Source organism: Manis pentadactyla, chromosome 8, assembly GCF_030020395.1.
Source record: "Manis pentadactyla isolate mManPen7 chromosome 8, mManPen7.hap1, whole genome shotgun sequence".
Taxonomy (NCBI): Eukaryota; Metazoa; Chordata; class Mammalia; order Pholidota; family Manidae; genus Manis; species Manis pentadactyla.
Window position 1 is genome coordinate 135678120 of NC_080026.1, and position 14006 is coordinate 135692125.

Here is a 14006-nt window from a genome sequence, read left to right on the forward strand (position 1 = left end):
TATCCTCCATGTGCGAGCTCTGTGATTCTGGTGACAGCACAGGGGAGGGGGAGGTGAGTCCTCATCAGTCCACCTCTTTCAGCGTCACTCAGTCTTCACGGTTTGGGGAGTGCGTTTGTCCCATGGTGGGGTGGCTGTGGCGGACCCCCGCTTAGTTATGGCCGCTTGTGGTCCTTGGGGTTTGCGTGACTCTGTATGTGGGGAAGGTTCTTCCTTTTGACACGTAGCTGGTTTCCAGGCTACCAGGAAACCCAGGGCTCTGTTGGTTTTGTTTTGTTTTGTTTTTAACCCCTTTTAAGTAGACTTCATTTGTAGAACAGTTTTAAGTCCTTAACAAAATGGAGCAGACTACAGAAATTTCATGGGTTTCTCATGTGCCCCCCACCCCCGTCCCCACACATGCACAGCCTCCCCTGCTATCCACATCAGCGTGAGAGGAGCATTTGTTTCAGCTAGTGGACCTACGTTAACACGACATTCCCTCCCAAGTCCGTAGTTTAGATCCCAGCTCCTTGGAGTGCACCCTGTGGGTTTGGACAAATGCACAGTGACATGTATACACCATTCTAGAATCCTACAGAGGTTTCCCTGCTGTTAAAAATCCGTTGTGCTCTGCCTGGATTTTTTTTGAGAAATGGATCAAATAATTTAAATAAATGATTTGTTACTTCATAAAAATTTAATAACAACAACAATGTAGGCATTATGAGAAAGAAGCACATTAACTCAATTTACTTCCATTTATCAGCAGGGCTGCACGAGGGGGTATTCCACTGAATTTTCTGTTTGCGAGTCACATTTTGAGGCTGAGGTTGCCTTTCTGAGGTCCTTGTGACCACGGGCTTGGGAAATCCTTTCACGTTTTCATCCTTTGTGACTTGAATACATACTTTAAAATTGCACCTCTATTTTTCAGAACCTGTTGTATCTTTTATGTGCAATCCCTTTTTATAGTTGAAATACATACAGTTTTTCAGAATTCTTTTTTTCTCTTTCTCACCTCTGTGGTCCTTGTAAGGGAATATTGTATTTTTGTCTCAGGTGTGTCAGGCTTCCCTTAAGCGACCAGAGAGATCTGACAGTGCGTGTAAGTTAGGCCTCTTTCCCCCCGGTGCTGTATTTTTTGGGTGATTGGATTGCTGACTGACAGGTTCCTACAAATGTGTTGTCAGATTTCTTAGAACAGTGATGACGTCGAGACCAGAGGCTAGCAGTTTTGCCCTCCTTTCATTAAGATGGGACTTTTCTGAGCTTCCATAGGTTGATCTTTGATGCTCCAGGAAGGCTTAGGGAGGCGGAGGGGAGAGGTTGAAAGTCACTCCTTACCCAGGGGGTCTGGAGTTAGGGCCGCCCCTGGGTGGGCTGCGTGTCCCTACGAACAAGGGAGGCCAGGTGATCTGACGGCAGAGGCGGGGCAGGCAGTCATTTCTAATTCTGTGTAGTGGGGATTATACCTCATGGTACCTCATCCTTGGCTTTTCTGTCTTGTGACCCTGGTACCCACTGGGCTCTGGGCCTCGGGGCTGCTGAAATACGCCCAGTCCACGTTCCCGCCTTGACTTCCGGGCTGCCTGCTGCCCTGTGAATTCTCTGGGGGGTGGCGGCTCCCCACTGCTCCACTCGGCCTGGGCAGGGCCCTTCCCCTGTTACACAGTTGTAAAGAACCTTTGGGAGGTGCTTCGGAGATACCTGGGAGGCATTTTTTTCCTTTGTTGCAAGACTGCAGACCTGTTGCTGTTGAAGTGGGGTTTTAGGTGTGAGCTGTGTCCTGCCCCGTCCTGTGTACCTGTTGCCAGGTGGTTTGCATGTCTCCTGTCCCTGCGTCGTGATGCCCTGTCACCTCTGGTGCTGAGCACCGAGCTTCGAGTAGGGTGAAGGGTGGGGCGGCGCCAGCTTGCTCAGCTTCCGTGTCGTTCCAGTGGGGCCAGAATTCCCGGGCTGGTTAGCTGGTGTGTTTCTGCAAATAACAAGCAGGGACCCGAGCATTCTGCTGATACATCTTCCAACTTCCTCCTGACCTCTCTCTCAGACAGGCGGGAAGGCCTTGCATCATGTGACCTAGATGTGTAAACTTTGGCACAAAAGGTCAATATTTTAATGCAGCCGTTCTCAACCCTAACTGTGTATGAGAACAGGCTGGTGACCCATTGAAACATGTATTCCAGGCCACGCCCCACACCGCCCAGCTGAATCAGAGCCTCTGCTTTAGTCAGCATTGCCTGGGAGCATCTGTGGGCAGCGTGGCGCCTGGCGGACTCTGCGGTCAGGTCACCTGGCCTCCCTTGTTCGTAGGGACACGCAGCCCACCCAGGGGGCAGCCCTAAAGAGGGCACGCATCTGCCCACCCAGGACAGCCTCCTGCCTGCGGCTCTCGTTCTGGTGAAGAAGGGACACTTCTCCGTCTTGAAAGCTGATAAACTTTTGGGTAATCATATTCTGCTCATTCCTATACAAGTCCAAGTAACACATATGTATTTAATTTTAAGGCTTTATCCAGAATAACTTGTGCATGTTTGTGTCAAAAGAGCCCACATGAGCTAAATGTTCCTGGGCCTTTAAGCCTACAGCTCTCCTTGTATTGAAAAAATTATGTGTAAAATTGATATAAAATTGTATAAATTATGAAAAACAAAGAAAAGTATGATTAAAACATAAGTCATTTCTAATTCTATGTAGTGGGGATTATACCTCATGATAATCTGATGTATTTCAAATTTTTTCCCTCTGTGTGTGTGGTTCATGATTTTTTAAAACAAGATCAGATAAATACTGTGTCCTTTTTATTTTGGGCTTGTTTATTTACTTTTTTGGTCTCGGTCTATTTTTTTTTTTTTACCATCTAAAACATTTTTAAGTGTATGGTTCAGTATTAAATATTATTCACATTGCATATTTTGTATTTTTTTCATCTTTTTTAAAAGTAACATTGCATTAGAAACATTTCATTTTATGAAATATTATCCAAAAATTGGGATTTTCAGTGGCTACAATTTACAGCTGCTCCTTAATTCAGCAACTCTTTATATTTGGGCTTTGAGGGTATTTCCTGCTTGGTGGTATAGCAGCTGTGCAGTGGCTGTCTGTGCACTTGGACTCTGTGCCCTCTGGCTGTTTGGGAGGGGTGAGCCCCGCCGAAGTGGGATTGCTGGGTTGGGGTGTGTGCCTTGGCCACCTCGATGCTGCGTGCCCTGGTGCCCTGAGCAAGTGGTACTGAGGCACCATCCCGAGCGCACGCAGCTCTCCCTTGCAGCATGTCTATCATCTTCCGCCCTCCTCTTTCCCACCTTGGCTGTCCCTGATGCTCTGACACCACTGTCCACCTTGCCTCTCCTGCCTGCATCCCGGCATCCTGCCATGTCACCTGTTGGCTGGGCCTCTCATGCCCCCCTCGCCCCCCAAGCACGGTGACTGCACATAGCCGCGGTCCTGGCTTTCTTAAGATCGACCCTTGTGCTGAACATCGGGACCCTAGGCTGTCAGTTTGGGGGTGATTCTCCCCAGTCCTTCCTTTCCCCCTTTGGTGGCAGGGGCCTTTCGAGCCCCAAAGTTCCAACCACAGGGAGCACTAGCTCGGCAGGGCCCCTGTGCCGAGCGGCGGTGGGGGAAAGTCCTTGGCAAAGTATTGGATGCGCACGGTTTCTCCTCTGGGGCTTGGGACGCAGGCCTGCAGGGGCTGTCACTTCCAGGGAGTGGGGGGACCAAGGCTGCTTTTGGCTTGCTGGTGCTCAAACCGAGGCTGCCCTTCTTGCTCACTTGCTGCATTTCTGCAAAGAGTTGCTGGGCCCCTGCTGTGGCAGCCTGGGGCTCGGACGGGAGAGCTAGTCAGGAGGCTGACCACTGTCCGCGGGTGGGGTAAGTCCATGCTGGGGGAGGGAGCTTTGCGGCCATGTAGGAGGGCCGCCCGTGTGGGCTGGGCTGTGGGAGGTCCTGGGTTCAGGCTCCCCTTGCCTGACGCTGGGAGAATCCTCTGGCAGGTGGAGGCTGGAGTCCAGGCCATCCAGCTCTGGCACAACTGCAAGTTGACACGGCTGTGTATTAGCCATTCTTTGGCCTGATCTCCGAATGCATTCGTCGGCTCTTTGCTGTATGGGTAGCACTATCGTAGCCAAGTGTGTGGGGCTCTTCTCCCTCAGGACACACCTTGAGGGCTCCATGGGCGCCACCAAACTAGCCAGGAAGTGGGGATGCCTCATTCCGGTCCTACCAGTTCCTCTCCATTTCTAGCGGTACTGGTTGGGGCTTGGGTGTTGGAGGCTTCCTAGCTGTCTACGCAGTCATTCATTTGTGTCACTGAGCCTCGGCGTCCTCAGCCGTGTAGTGGGTGATTGTGAACACTAGCTGTCAAGCGTCCCTGGAAACGGGGTCCACAGACGCCAGCATGGCGTGGGTCAGTCATAGCTACTTTTGTGTTGTCTTCTTGGGAGGAATGCAGCTGCCATCCAATGCTCGCCCCTCACCACATGGTGGCTCTTGAAAGGTGAATGAATGAAATCAAAGCAAAAATTCAGTTTGTCCATCACACTGGCCACCTTTTAGGTATTCAGTGGAATTGAGCATTTCACCATCATAAAGAGCTCTGTTGGCCAGTGCAGCTCTGGAGAGCTCATGGCATCATAGGGGAAAGAGGTTGGTAAATGGAACTCTGCCATTTGAGCCCCTACCCCATGTAGGCCAGCATTTTCAGGTAACTTAATTTGTCTTTCAAACATGGAAATACTTTAAACTTGAACATAAAAACATTCTACCAAACAGTTTATGCTGTTTGTCAGAAGACACTCTGATGTTCATTTGTTTGTGTTCTATGATTATAGCATTTAAGCAAAGCAATCTCTGTTCTTTTCTTGTCCCCAGTGATGGATGTAACAGATATAATAAATGGAAAAGTAGACGATGAAGATAAACAGCACTTCATTCCCTTTCAGCCGTAAGTATGGAGCAAAGTACTCAATCAGATATAATATGGAAAGTGTATGTTTGTAATAATTATCCTCATAATTAAGTTTATAAATTCAACACAAATAGGGATTGATTATTTTATAATAATGAAAATTGTTTTGTCACTGCTATCGTGCAGGGCATTCTTGTAGCCACAGATCCTGGGTTAAAGTTTGTTTATGGTCTTACAAGTAGATTTTTGTACATGATCCGAACTGCCTTATCACGTAGGACATGGAGAATTACAGTTCTACTCTGAGCATGAATGTTTCCTTACATAATTGATTTATTCTAGTAGCTAGTCACATTTTTAAAATATAATACTTTGAAATTTATCACAGGAGGTTGCTGTTTTTAAAATAGAAAACCAAGCAAAATAATGACAAATTCTTTTGTAAAGTGGAAAATAATACTTAAAGCAATTAATCACACTGCTGATTTTTCTGTCTCTCTTGTTGCTTAGAGTGGACACTATCTGTGCTTGATATTTTTAGGATTTGTCTAGTTTCTGACTTGAAGTCTGTAGCGAGGTGTGGGAATGGAAAGCATTTGGAGATGATTTGTTACACTGATTGTCTGATTTGAAGGCGGATTCCGTGGAAAAAGCTGAAAGAATTGGTCTTATTTTCTTGGGGATTAAAGCAAGAGGCACTCAGCTAATAGTCTATGGCCACTTCTCAGGCACTTCTCTGCCTCAGACAGAGGTGGAGAGAAAGAAAGAGGCATTAGAATGGTTCAGGTTAATCGAAAGAGACAGTTTCCCCCTGGGGGTGTGAAACCTTAGAGGAAGAGTAAATGCTGAGACAAGTTGGCGTGACCTGTCATGGTGCCCTGTTCTTTCCTCCTCCTCATCTGTTTTCATGTACCTGCTTCCTTTGAAAAAAATGTTATACCAGACATTTTACATGGTTTTCAGGTGTTGGCTGAGGAGTTTGGAGGCTGGAGGTCCCCAGTGGGTGGTTGCAGGGGTCCTGTCTGGGGTGGTGGGAGGTGGGCAGGAGATGTGAGGTGGGCTTCCCCTGGCGCCATGTAACCTTGCACGGCAGACCATCCGACTCAGCTCCTGGCTTAAGAACCGCTTGTTCAAAGTGGCAATGAAATTCTTTTGTAGATTTGTTAGTGATCAGATCAGATAACATCCTAAAGCGTGGCCCAGCAGAAATTTCTGCAAAGCATTCGGTTACACTGTATCACACCGCACACACCCGGAGGCAGCTTCTGTGGCTTCATTGCTTTACATTTACTCTTCTGTCCAGTTACCATAACCACCAGCCACATGTGGCTATTTATATGAACAAAAATTGAATAAAATTAAATATTTAGTTCCTTAGTCGTACTGGTCCCATTTAGAGTGTTCAGTACTAGAGGTGGCTAGCGGCTCCCATATTGTTCAGCACAGGTACAGAACATGTGTGTCATCGCACAGTGTGCTTTTGGGCAGTGCTATGTTGTAATCACACCCAGTGAAGATAGTTACACAGGTCTGCAGAATCCGGGAGTTTCCTCAGTACTCAAGGGGAACATCACGTTTGAACATGGGCGGCTATTGAGGTAGTAAATGAAATACATCCTTATAAACTAGTGATATCAAGTTGTTTCTGTTGCCAATGAGAAGTAGTGCAGCCCAATGCTGTTTTGAATGCTGTTTTAGGTATTTGACCTCAGTTTTTTAATGCCCAGATGTACCAATGAGTTGAAATTACCTGTTGCCTGCTAGTGTCTTCTGGGAAAAGTCAAGGGAAAAAAACAAAAACTGGGGCTATAGTTTGAAAAGTTAGGGAGGCTATTAGTTTTAGATTCGCCCATCTCAGTTTCATTGGGACATGTTATCAGCTAGTGGAGATGGCACATTGCTGCCTTCTTCCGTCTCGTAGTAAAACATCCACTTTAAAAAATGGTATGACATGTTCAACTCTTAATGTAATTTGTGATTTCTGCTGCATTAAAGGAAAACTAATATACGGATTAGTATTTCTTGTGCTCGAAACAAAAGAACAGCATGATTTTAATAGCAAAATAAGCAGTGAAACCAGTTCTTTGGGAAATTCTAGGCTAATGAAACCGTTTTTTGCTCCATTAAAACTGATTTATTATCAGAGGGTAAGTTTTAGGGAAGGAAACATGGTGTACATTTCTCTCTCTCTCTGTCTTTTTTAACTTGATGAAGTAAATTAAAACACTCCTCTGCTCTCTTGAGTAATGTGGGCTCAAGTGATGAATAACACTTGTCCCTGGTTCTAGAAGCGACTGTGAACATTATTTACATGAGGTACATTTTCTTGCTCATTGCATATTGTTCTTTGCTATGCTCCACGGCATTTGTCTTTGCCTGTTTGTAATTATTCTCTCAGTCCTAGTAAAGCTTCCATTAAAAACCCCTGATCCCTGCCCCCGCCCCCCCGAAATATACATGGTTTACATTAAAAGTTGAGTCACAGTTTCACTTTTCAGACGCGATAGTTGTGTTTTCTGAAGACTATGCTATTTTTTTCACAATTAATTGTTTGAGGCTACCTTGGGTAAACAGGCTGATGTAGTAGAGTGGTTACCACCCAAGTTTCTCAAGCAATTAGATTGGAGTGATTCTTTTTTTTTTTGGCGGGACATCTTGATTTTGCCTTTCCTTTCAAACCACCTGCCCTGTGACCTAAGTTATGGTCAAGAATTCATTGAATTTGAAGAAATGGCCATAAACATTCTTGGGGTTAAATGCTGTCCAAACACATTATTTTCAGATAAGCTCCCCATTTTCTTATTGTCTAGTGGCAGTGGAGTGGAGGCCCGGTGCATGTTTATTTCCTGGGGAGAGGGTCGATCTCAGCTTTACTTCCCTTGTGTGGTTCAGCATTTCCTGATCAATGCTCTTCCCTGTCTCTCTTGTCACCTATCCTCTCCTTTGTCGTGCGTTGACTCATGATGACTCTCTCGCATTTGGTGACGATGCTGTCTTGTGTTCCCTTGTTATCGTGACCTCTGGGTCTCTGTGCCCCTTTGTCTCCTGTGGTCTTGGTCGTCCCATGCCCTCCAGGCTCGCGTTGGATGACGCCATTCGACACAAGCCGCTGAACATGTCATCCCGTTTTTCACCCAGGGTGGCAGGGGAGAATGACTTCCTTCAGACTGTTATAAACAAAGTCATTGCTGCCAAAGAAGTCAACCACAAGGGCCAGGGTATGTATTCTATTGCTTTGTTTCTATACATGTCCACTTACATGAACTTGGGATGATGCCATGTGGTTTGCATTTTATTTTGATGATGATGATGCTGGTGATGGTGATGGGATGAGGAGGAGGAGGAGGAGGAGGATCAGGGTGATGGTGGTGATGATGGCAGTGTGGACAAATGGTGCGTACTTGGCTCTGGTGCACAGCATATGGGGGTTTCCTTGCGCATCACCTCTGTAAGTGTTGCTGTGAGCCACCCTCCTGGATGGGCCGGGAAGGCTGAGTGGGATACAAGTAGACACTTAGCAAGAGCCACTGCTGATGATCCTGGAACCAGCGCGTTGATTTGTTATCCTGAGACTCTAAATCATCTGCTCTCATCCTAACCGCTTGTAAAGACGCCTGAATGACTTCACCCCAGAACACAGTACCTGCCCACCGGCGCTGCGCCCCTTGCTGTTTGGGGAAACATGGAGGCATTCAACATGACCCGCCTCTGCCTGAGCTCCTCTCTTTGTTTTTCTTCGTCTGTACCACGTGCTAATCACTGCCATGTTCTCTAAGGTTCCCCTCCTCGTCCCCCTGAGAAAGTGGTTTCCTTTTGCAGATGAATTCTCTTTAGTTCTGTAATCGAAGAGATTTCTCCTCCCTGACTCTGCCCGTTTTGCCTTCATCGTTTTTAATCCCATGCTGACAAGTTTCCCAGCTGCTGACCTTCTGTTGGGAGAGGCAATGAATCAATCACCTTGGGCTGGTGACAGCTGGTCCTCAGGCTGGCCAGGAGGGGTGCCAGGAAACAACTGCTTACAGAGGCTCTACCTCCAGGTCGAGGGGAGTCACCTTCAGAATTTCTCCTACCTAGGCTGCTTTTAGCACCCGTGGGAAAATCACTTCTCAGCCCTTGATTGGATGCAGCCTTACCATAGACTCAGTTCATTGCCTCGTTACCGTATGTCACTAGACTTTTAAGAAACAATGATTATGATTTGTTTCCCATTGTTCTAAAGGGAAGTGTGAATTGAGTCTAAAGAATGTTCTGGAGGAATGAGGGATGTTTGGTTTCCTTTGGTGTGAACTACCCCCCCTCCCTGGCAAACGAAAGCAAAACAAAAATCCCAGATGAAAGCATTAATGAAATGTGGCCTCTATATAACAGAGCAGTTTAAGCTGACCCAGGACCGATCTTCTCATAAATTAACTGGCCTCCAATTTGCACTTTAATTGAAAACCACAGGGAGATCCAATTAAAGTCGTTCCGATTGGAGACTCTCTCTGGCGAGGAGCCCCAGGCCCCTGGCTCCCACTGGGTCTTACTTCTCTTGCAGAGTCACCACAGTTTTGATAAACTTTTATTACAGAGCCACCCACACAAGGAAAGTGGAGGTTGGTGTCAAGCCAGCAGGAAATTACTTGGAAAGAGGACCCAAAGCATGCCTCTGTCGCTGGTATTGTGGCCAGAATCTGTGTTACCAGAGGCTCATGGACCACTGCTGGGGGCCCCGTTGCTTGCACTCCAGGGGAAGGAGGGGTCTTTCCATCCTGAGAGCTGAGAGGCAAGAACATTGGTTTTCCAAGGGGACCACGGGGCTTTCCTGAGCTGAAGCGCCCTTGGGCACCGTGGCTGGCTCCGTTTCACCTCGACACGGAAGGGAGCCTTTCTCCTGGGCTCGGTCTTTGCCCTGTGCGCGCACTCCAGGAGCCCTGAGAAGCCTGGGAGAATCAGCTGCTACAGTAGGGGGCCTGGCCAGCTGAGCCCCAGTTCCCATCAGCAGTGACCCAGCCTGCCCTGAGCAAGCCACGCAGTCCTGGTCACCAGCCCGGGAGGTGGGAGGGACGAGGACGTCCATCCTCACAAAGCACCAGTGAGTTTCTCAGCTCCTCTGCCCACGCGCCTGTCTTCTGAGCTCATCGCCAGACTTTGGCCTGTTTTGTTTACATCAATGTGTTTACTTATCGGAGGTGACAACAGCTTTTATAGTCAGTCCAGATTATTCTGAACCCTAAACCCAGAGGCGCTGGGTGTTTTATGCGGACAGTGAATCCTCAAACACCCCCAGACATCTGCTCCTATTGTTCGGGATATAATGGATGCCGTTCCTTTTCTTTTTAGTAATCTTGGTTAAGCCAAACTCAACCTAAAATGCATGTTTTCTTTGAAAATTGGCCTCATTTTCTTCTGTGAGGAAAGTGTTTTAAATTCAGCGTAATCAGGAAAATCTGATCTCTCTGTTTAAATTGTGTTTTAACAAATTGAATTGTGTTGAGTCACTAGTTTCTGAACCGAGATAGTTGAGCAAGCTGGTATTTGTGAGGAAGACAGGGTTTTAGAATGATGTTACTGAAGGTTTCTTTACCTTCGACCTCTGTAAATAAATTACCTTACCACATCTTGCAAGTCCTCAAAAAACGTCCTGAGTTAGATTGGGCCTTGAGACATTCCTTTGGGAGGTCTTGGGACGCACTTCGAAGATTTGAGAGACCTTTAGCTGCATCCTGGTGTCCCCAGCAGGGACCAGGACCATGTCAACGTCAGCGGTCAAGTCCTTTGCAGTTCTGTGAGGGCCCCTTTCACTTGGTTTGCTCTCCCGAAGGACAGAGCCAGGAGTCAGGTGCCTGGCCCTTCAGGGGTCTGTCGGCTCACAGTCCTACAGGGCTGAAGTTGTGCCAGCCTCTTGTGCTTTTGTATGAATTAGGAAAGCTGGGCTGTCCTCTGGGTGAGTAGGGAGGTGCAGTCAGTGCCGGGGCACATGGCTTGATGAGCAGTGTGTGGGCTAGGATTGGTTCCCAACTGCCTTTCTGCCCCAGTTGCCTGTGCAGTGCACAGCCTGAGCAATGATTCATGTGCCCCAGGGTACGTGCCACCCCCTGACGTCTTTTTAGGGACTGCCTTTTCTTGGTTATGCTTCTCTCCTCCTTGAAACTGCCCTCATAATTTGGAGGTTTATATCTTAAAAAGAAAGGAAAAGGAAAATATATAAAAGGAAAGACAGAGAAAACACACACACACACGCGCGCGCGCGCACTAGTAGTGTGAGGGGACAGATACCTTCATTCTCTGATAGGCACATGGGGTTCTCTGTAGCTGAGTGGCCAGGGTGCAAGCAGGCCAGACCCTCAGGGTCTCAGAGACGGAGACCTGGGTGTGCCAGCTGATGGTGGCAGCCTCCCCTCCCACCTGGGAGAAAGGCGCAGTCCTTGACCTTGGTGGAGAGAGCCAAGCAGCTGCTGTCTCCTGCCTTTGATTTTGTGAAAAGTGTCGCTTTGTTCCCATTTGCCATTACCTCCTGTTTGATTGCTGCTCAGGAGTTTTAGAAAAACTGTGTTCCTCCATCAGCTTTGTGGAGGGGAAGGGGGAGGGTGCGGCTCACTCAGCTCTCTGGAGGCAGTCAGTTCACGGCTCCCTCTCCGGGGTGGGGGGGGCCCCCTCGCCATTTTGCTTAGAGGGTTTGAAAGTCTCCATTTTACCCCTTGGAGGAAAGAGCCGAGTGAGGGCCAAGGCATTTGTTGCTCCTTTGCCGTGACTGTGACGTTGCGAAACAGAGGGTCCTGGCTGCCCGGCTGCGGCCACCCCCTCCTGTGTGGGCTGGCCCACCGGCCCATGGCCCAGGGCTTTGCTGCCCACCTTCTGGAGAGTGTGGGTGCTGCTTAGCAATTTGAAACCTTCGTGAGTTAGTGGAGCTGTGAATTTACCTCTCGAGTCCTCCTCTGCTGTCATCCTTCCTGGGAGAATGGAAAATGATAGCTTTCTTGATCCACTCCCAGAAAAATGCTACCTTCTGATTCATCTTAAATATATATCAACTCAAAATTGAGTCACTGGTCCCAGACAGATGTGGGACACGAGTGCTGTCAGTGTGCACTCACCTGCAGTCGCACCTCCGGGGCAGGATGGGTATCGTGGCTATAGATGCAGGTGATTCCCCTGTGCCCGGGCTCCTTTTTCCTGGTCCTCTCTTGTTCTTTCTCATACATCCACGTATTTTCTTAAGATGTCGAGTTGTGAATTAAAAGTTGTTCATTTATTGCACTGGTTTCATGAAATCTTTTTAAAATGTACGAGATAAAATGTGACTCATGCATCCATTGTTTTTCTAGGTTTGTGGGTAACATTGAAATTGCTTCCTGGAGATATCCATCAGATTAGAAAGGAGTTTCCTCATTTAGTGGACAGGACCACAGCTGTGGCTCGGAAAACTGGGTTTCCGGAGATAATCATGCCTGGTAAGAACTGATTCCTGTAGCACTTGTGAGTGTCGTGTGGATGTAGTCAGCATTTGGGGTTCATGTAACTGGCCACAAAGAGTGGCGTGTGGGCAGTGACCCGTAGGAGCTCTGGCAAGCCAGAGGGCTGAGCATGTGGTAGGTGATGTGTAAGCCCAGTGTGGTTCTGGTTCATTCCTGCAGAGGGATGTCATGAACCTGTAACAGCATTTGGATTAACCAGAACGTGTTCAAAGTGAAGGAGGCACAATTTAGGAAAAAATTGACCTTCTTACGTTCCAGGCTTTGAGAAGAGGCCTTCTGGGTAGGTTATGTGTTAGATGCCTCCTCGCCACAGTGGTCCACAGCCTCGGACCTTTGGCTCTAGAACTGAGAGCGCAGGACCTCGTGTGTGGTGGTGCCTGACTTTGCGTCTTGCCTCTGCTCCTCCCTGGCTCAGTTGCCTTGGTCAACTTACCAAGATTTACTCTTAGCTGTGGTTTCCTCATCTGAAGAATGAGAATAATAAGAATCCCTACCTATAGGGCTGGTTGGAGTTAGGAGGCTTTAGCATGTAAATTACAGAAAACACGAGGCCAGTCCAAATGGTTCAACTGTGAGGATATTTATCGGCTCACCCAGCTGAGGAGCAGAGTTGGAGCACACTTCCTGGTCCACCTGGCCCACCGGTTATGGTGCCCTGCAGCTCTCTCTGCTGACACGTCTCCTTTGCATACTGACCTCATCCTCTGGGTAACAGGCCCTGCTGGCTCCCATCTTCTTCCCAAATCTCAATGACCTGAAGAAGACGGCAGGCTTGTGACCCAGCGTTTCCAAGTGAGGTCATTGTGCCTGGACTGCTCAGTCCCCCTGGGCCCTGGACAGTGATGGTGGGAGGGGGAATGGGAACATTGGCCACCTGGACCTCTGGGCCGAGTCAGCTCCTTCTGAATGCAAGGGTTGCATGAGAGAGACATGGACACCGTGCAGATGTCTGGACAGATAGATGATCAAAAGAAGGAAGGAGGAGCAGAAAGTGAATATTTACACCTGATACCTGCTGAGTTCATATTAATTATCACACTAGTGTTGCTCAGGCCCAATAATGGATTTGAAGCTTAGTAAACCAATAACAGAATTCCATGTTACGATTAAACTCTTTTATTTACATAATACTTTTTAGCTCACAAATAACATTCATATTAATAATCTGATTTTATCCTCACAAGATCTTGGGAAGCATATTAATATTTATCCTTTGTATCCATGGGATACTTTCTGATTTGCAAATAATGCTCACATTAATAATCTGGCTTGATCCATCTAAGGATCTTGGAAGGCTACAGATTGGTGTTGAATTAATTTCCATCAAGATTAAGCCCCAGCCTTAAGTCAGATGGCTAATGAGAGTGAAATGGGGCCAAACACCTCACAGTTGATGATTCCCTGTGGCCTCCTTTTATAGGCCTGTTGCATACGTGGAGGGAGAGGTATCTACTCAGTGTGCATGCCCTCAGAGTTACCACTTTGTTCATTTTAGGGTCATTAGGGACATGTTCTTTCTACTCTCTTAGAGCTATTGTGGGTCATTGTATAACTCTCCTGGGAGATTGATATGAAAGACACTTAAATAGGTTAGACTGATCATGGCTCACCTGTCTCCACAGGAAGAAAGCATGACATTCAAGTTACAAAACTATGGAACA

General features: G+C 47.5%; 1 protein-coding gene across 5 annotated transcripts in view; it reads left to right on the top strand.

Moving 5' to 3' along the window:
• DOCK1 (dedicator of cytokinesis 1) overlaps window positions 1-14006 on the top strand; it is a 480397-nt gene that overhangs the window by 80306 nt on the left and 386085 nt on the right. For 4 of the 5 annotated variants that reach the window (XM_057506476.1, XM_036899031.2, XM_057506478.1 and 1 more), the window contains exons 11-13: window positions 4852-4924; window positions 7964-8106; window positions 12196-12321. In XM_057506476.1, the coding sequence (XP_057362459.1) occupies window positions 4852-4924; window positions 7964-8106; window positions 12196-12321 (342 nt within the window). The remainder of the gene's footprint in view (window positions 1-4851; window positions 4925-7963; window positions 8107-12195; window positions 12322-14006) is intronic. The other variant, XM_036899030.2, reaches the window with a different exon arrangement.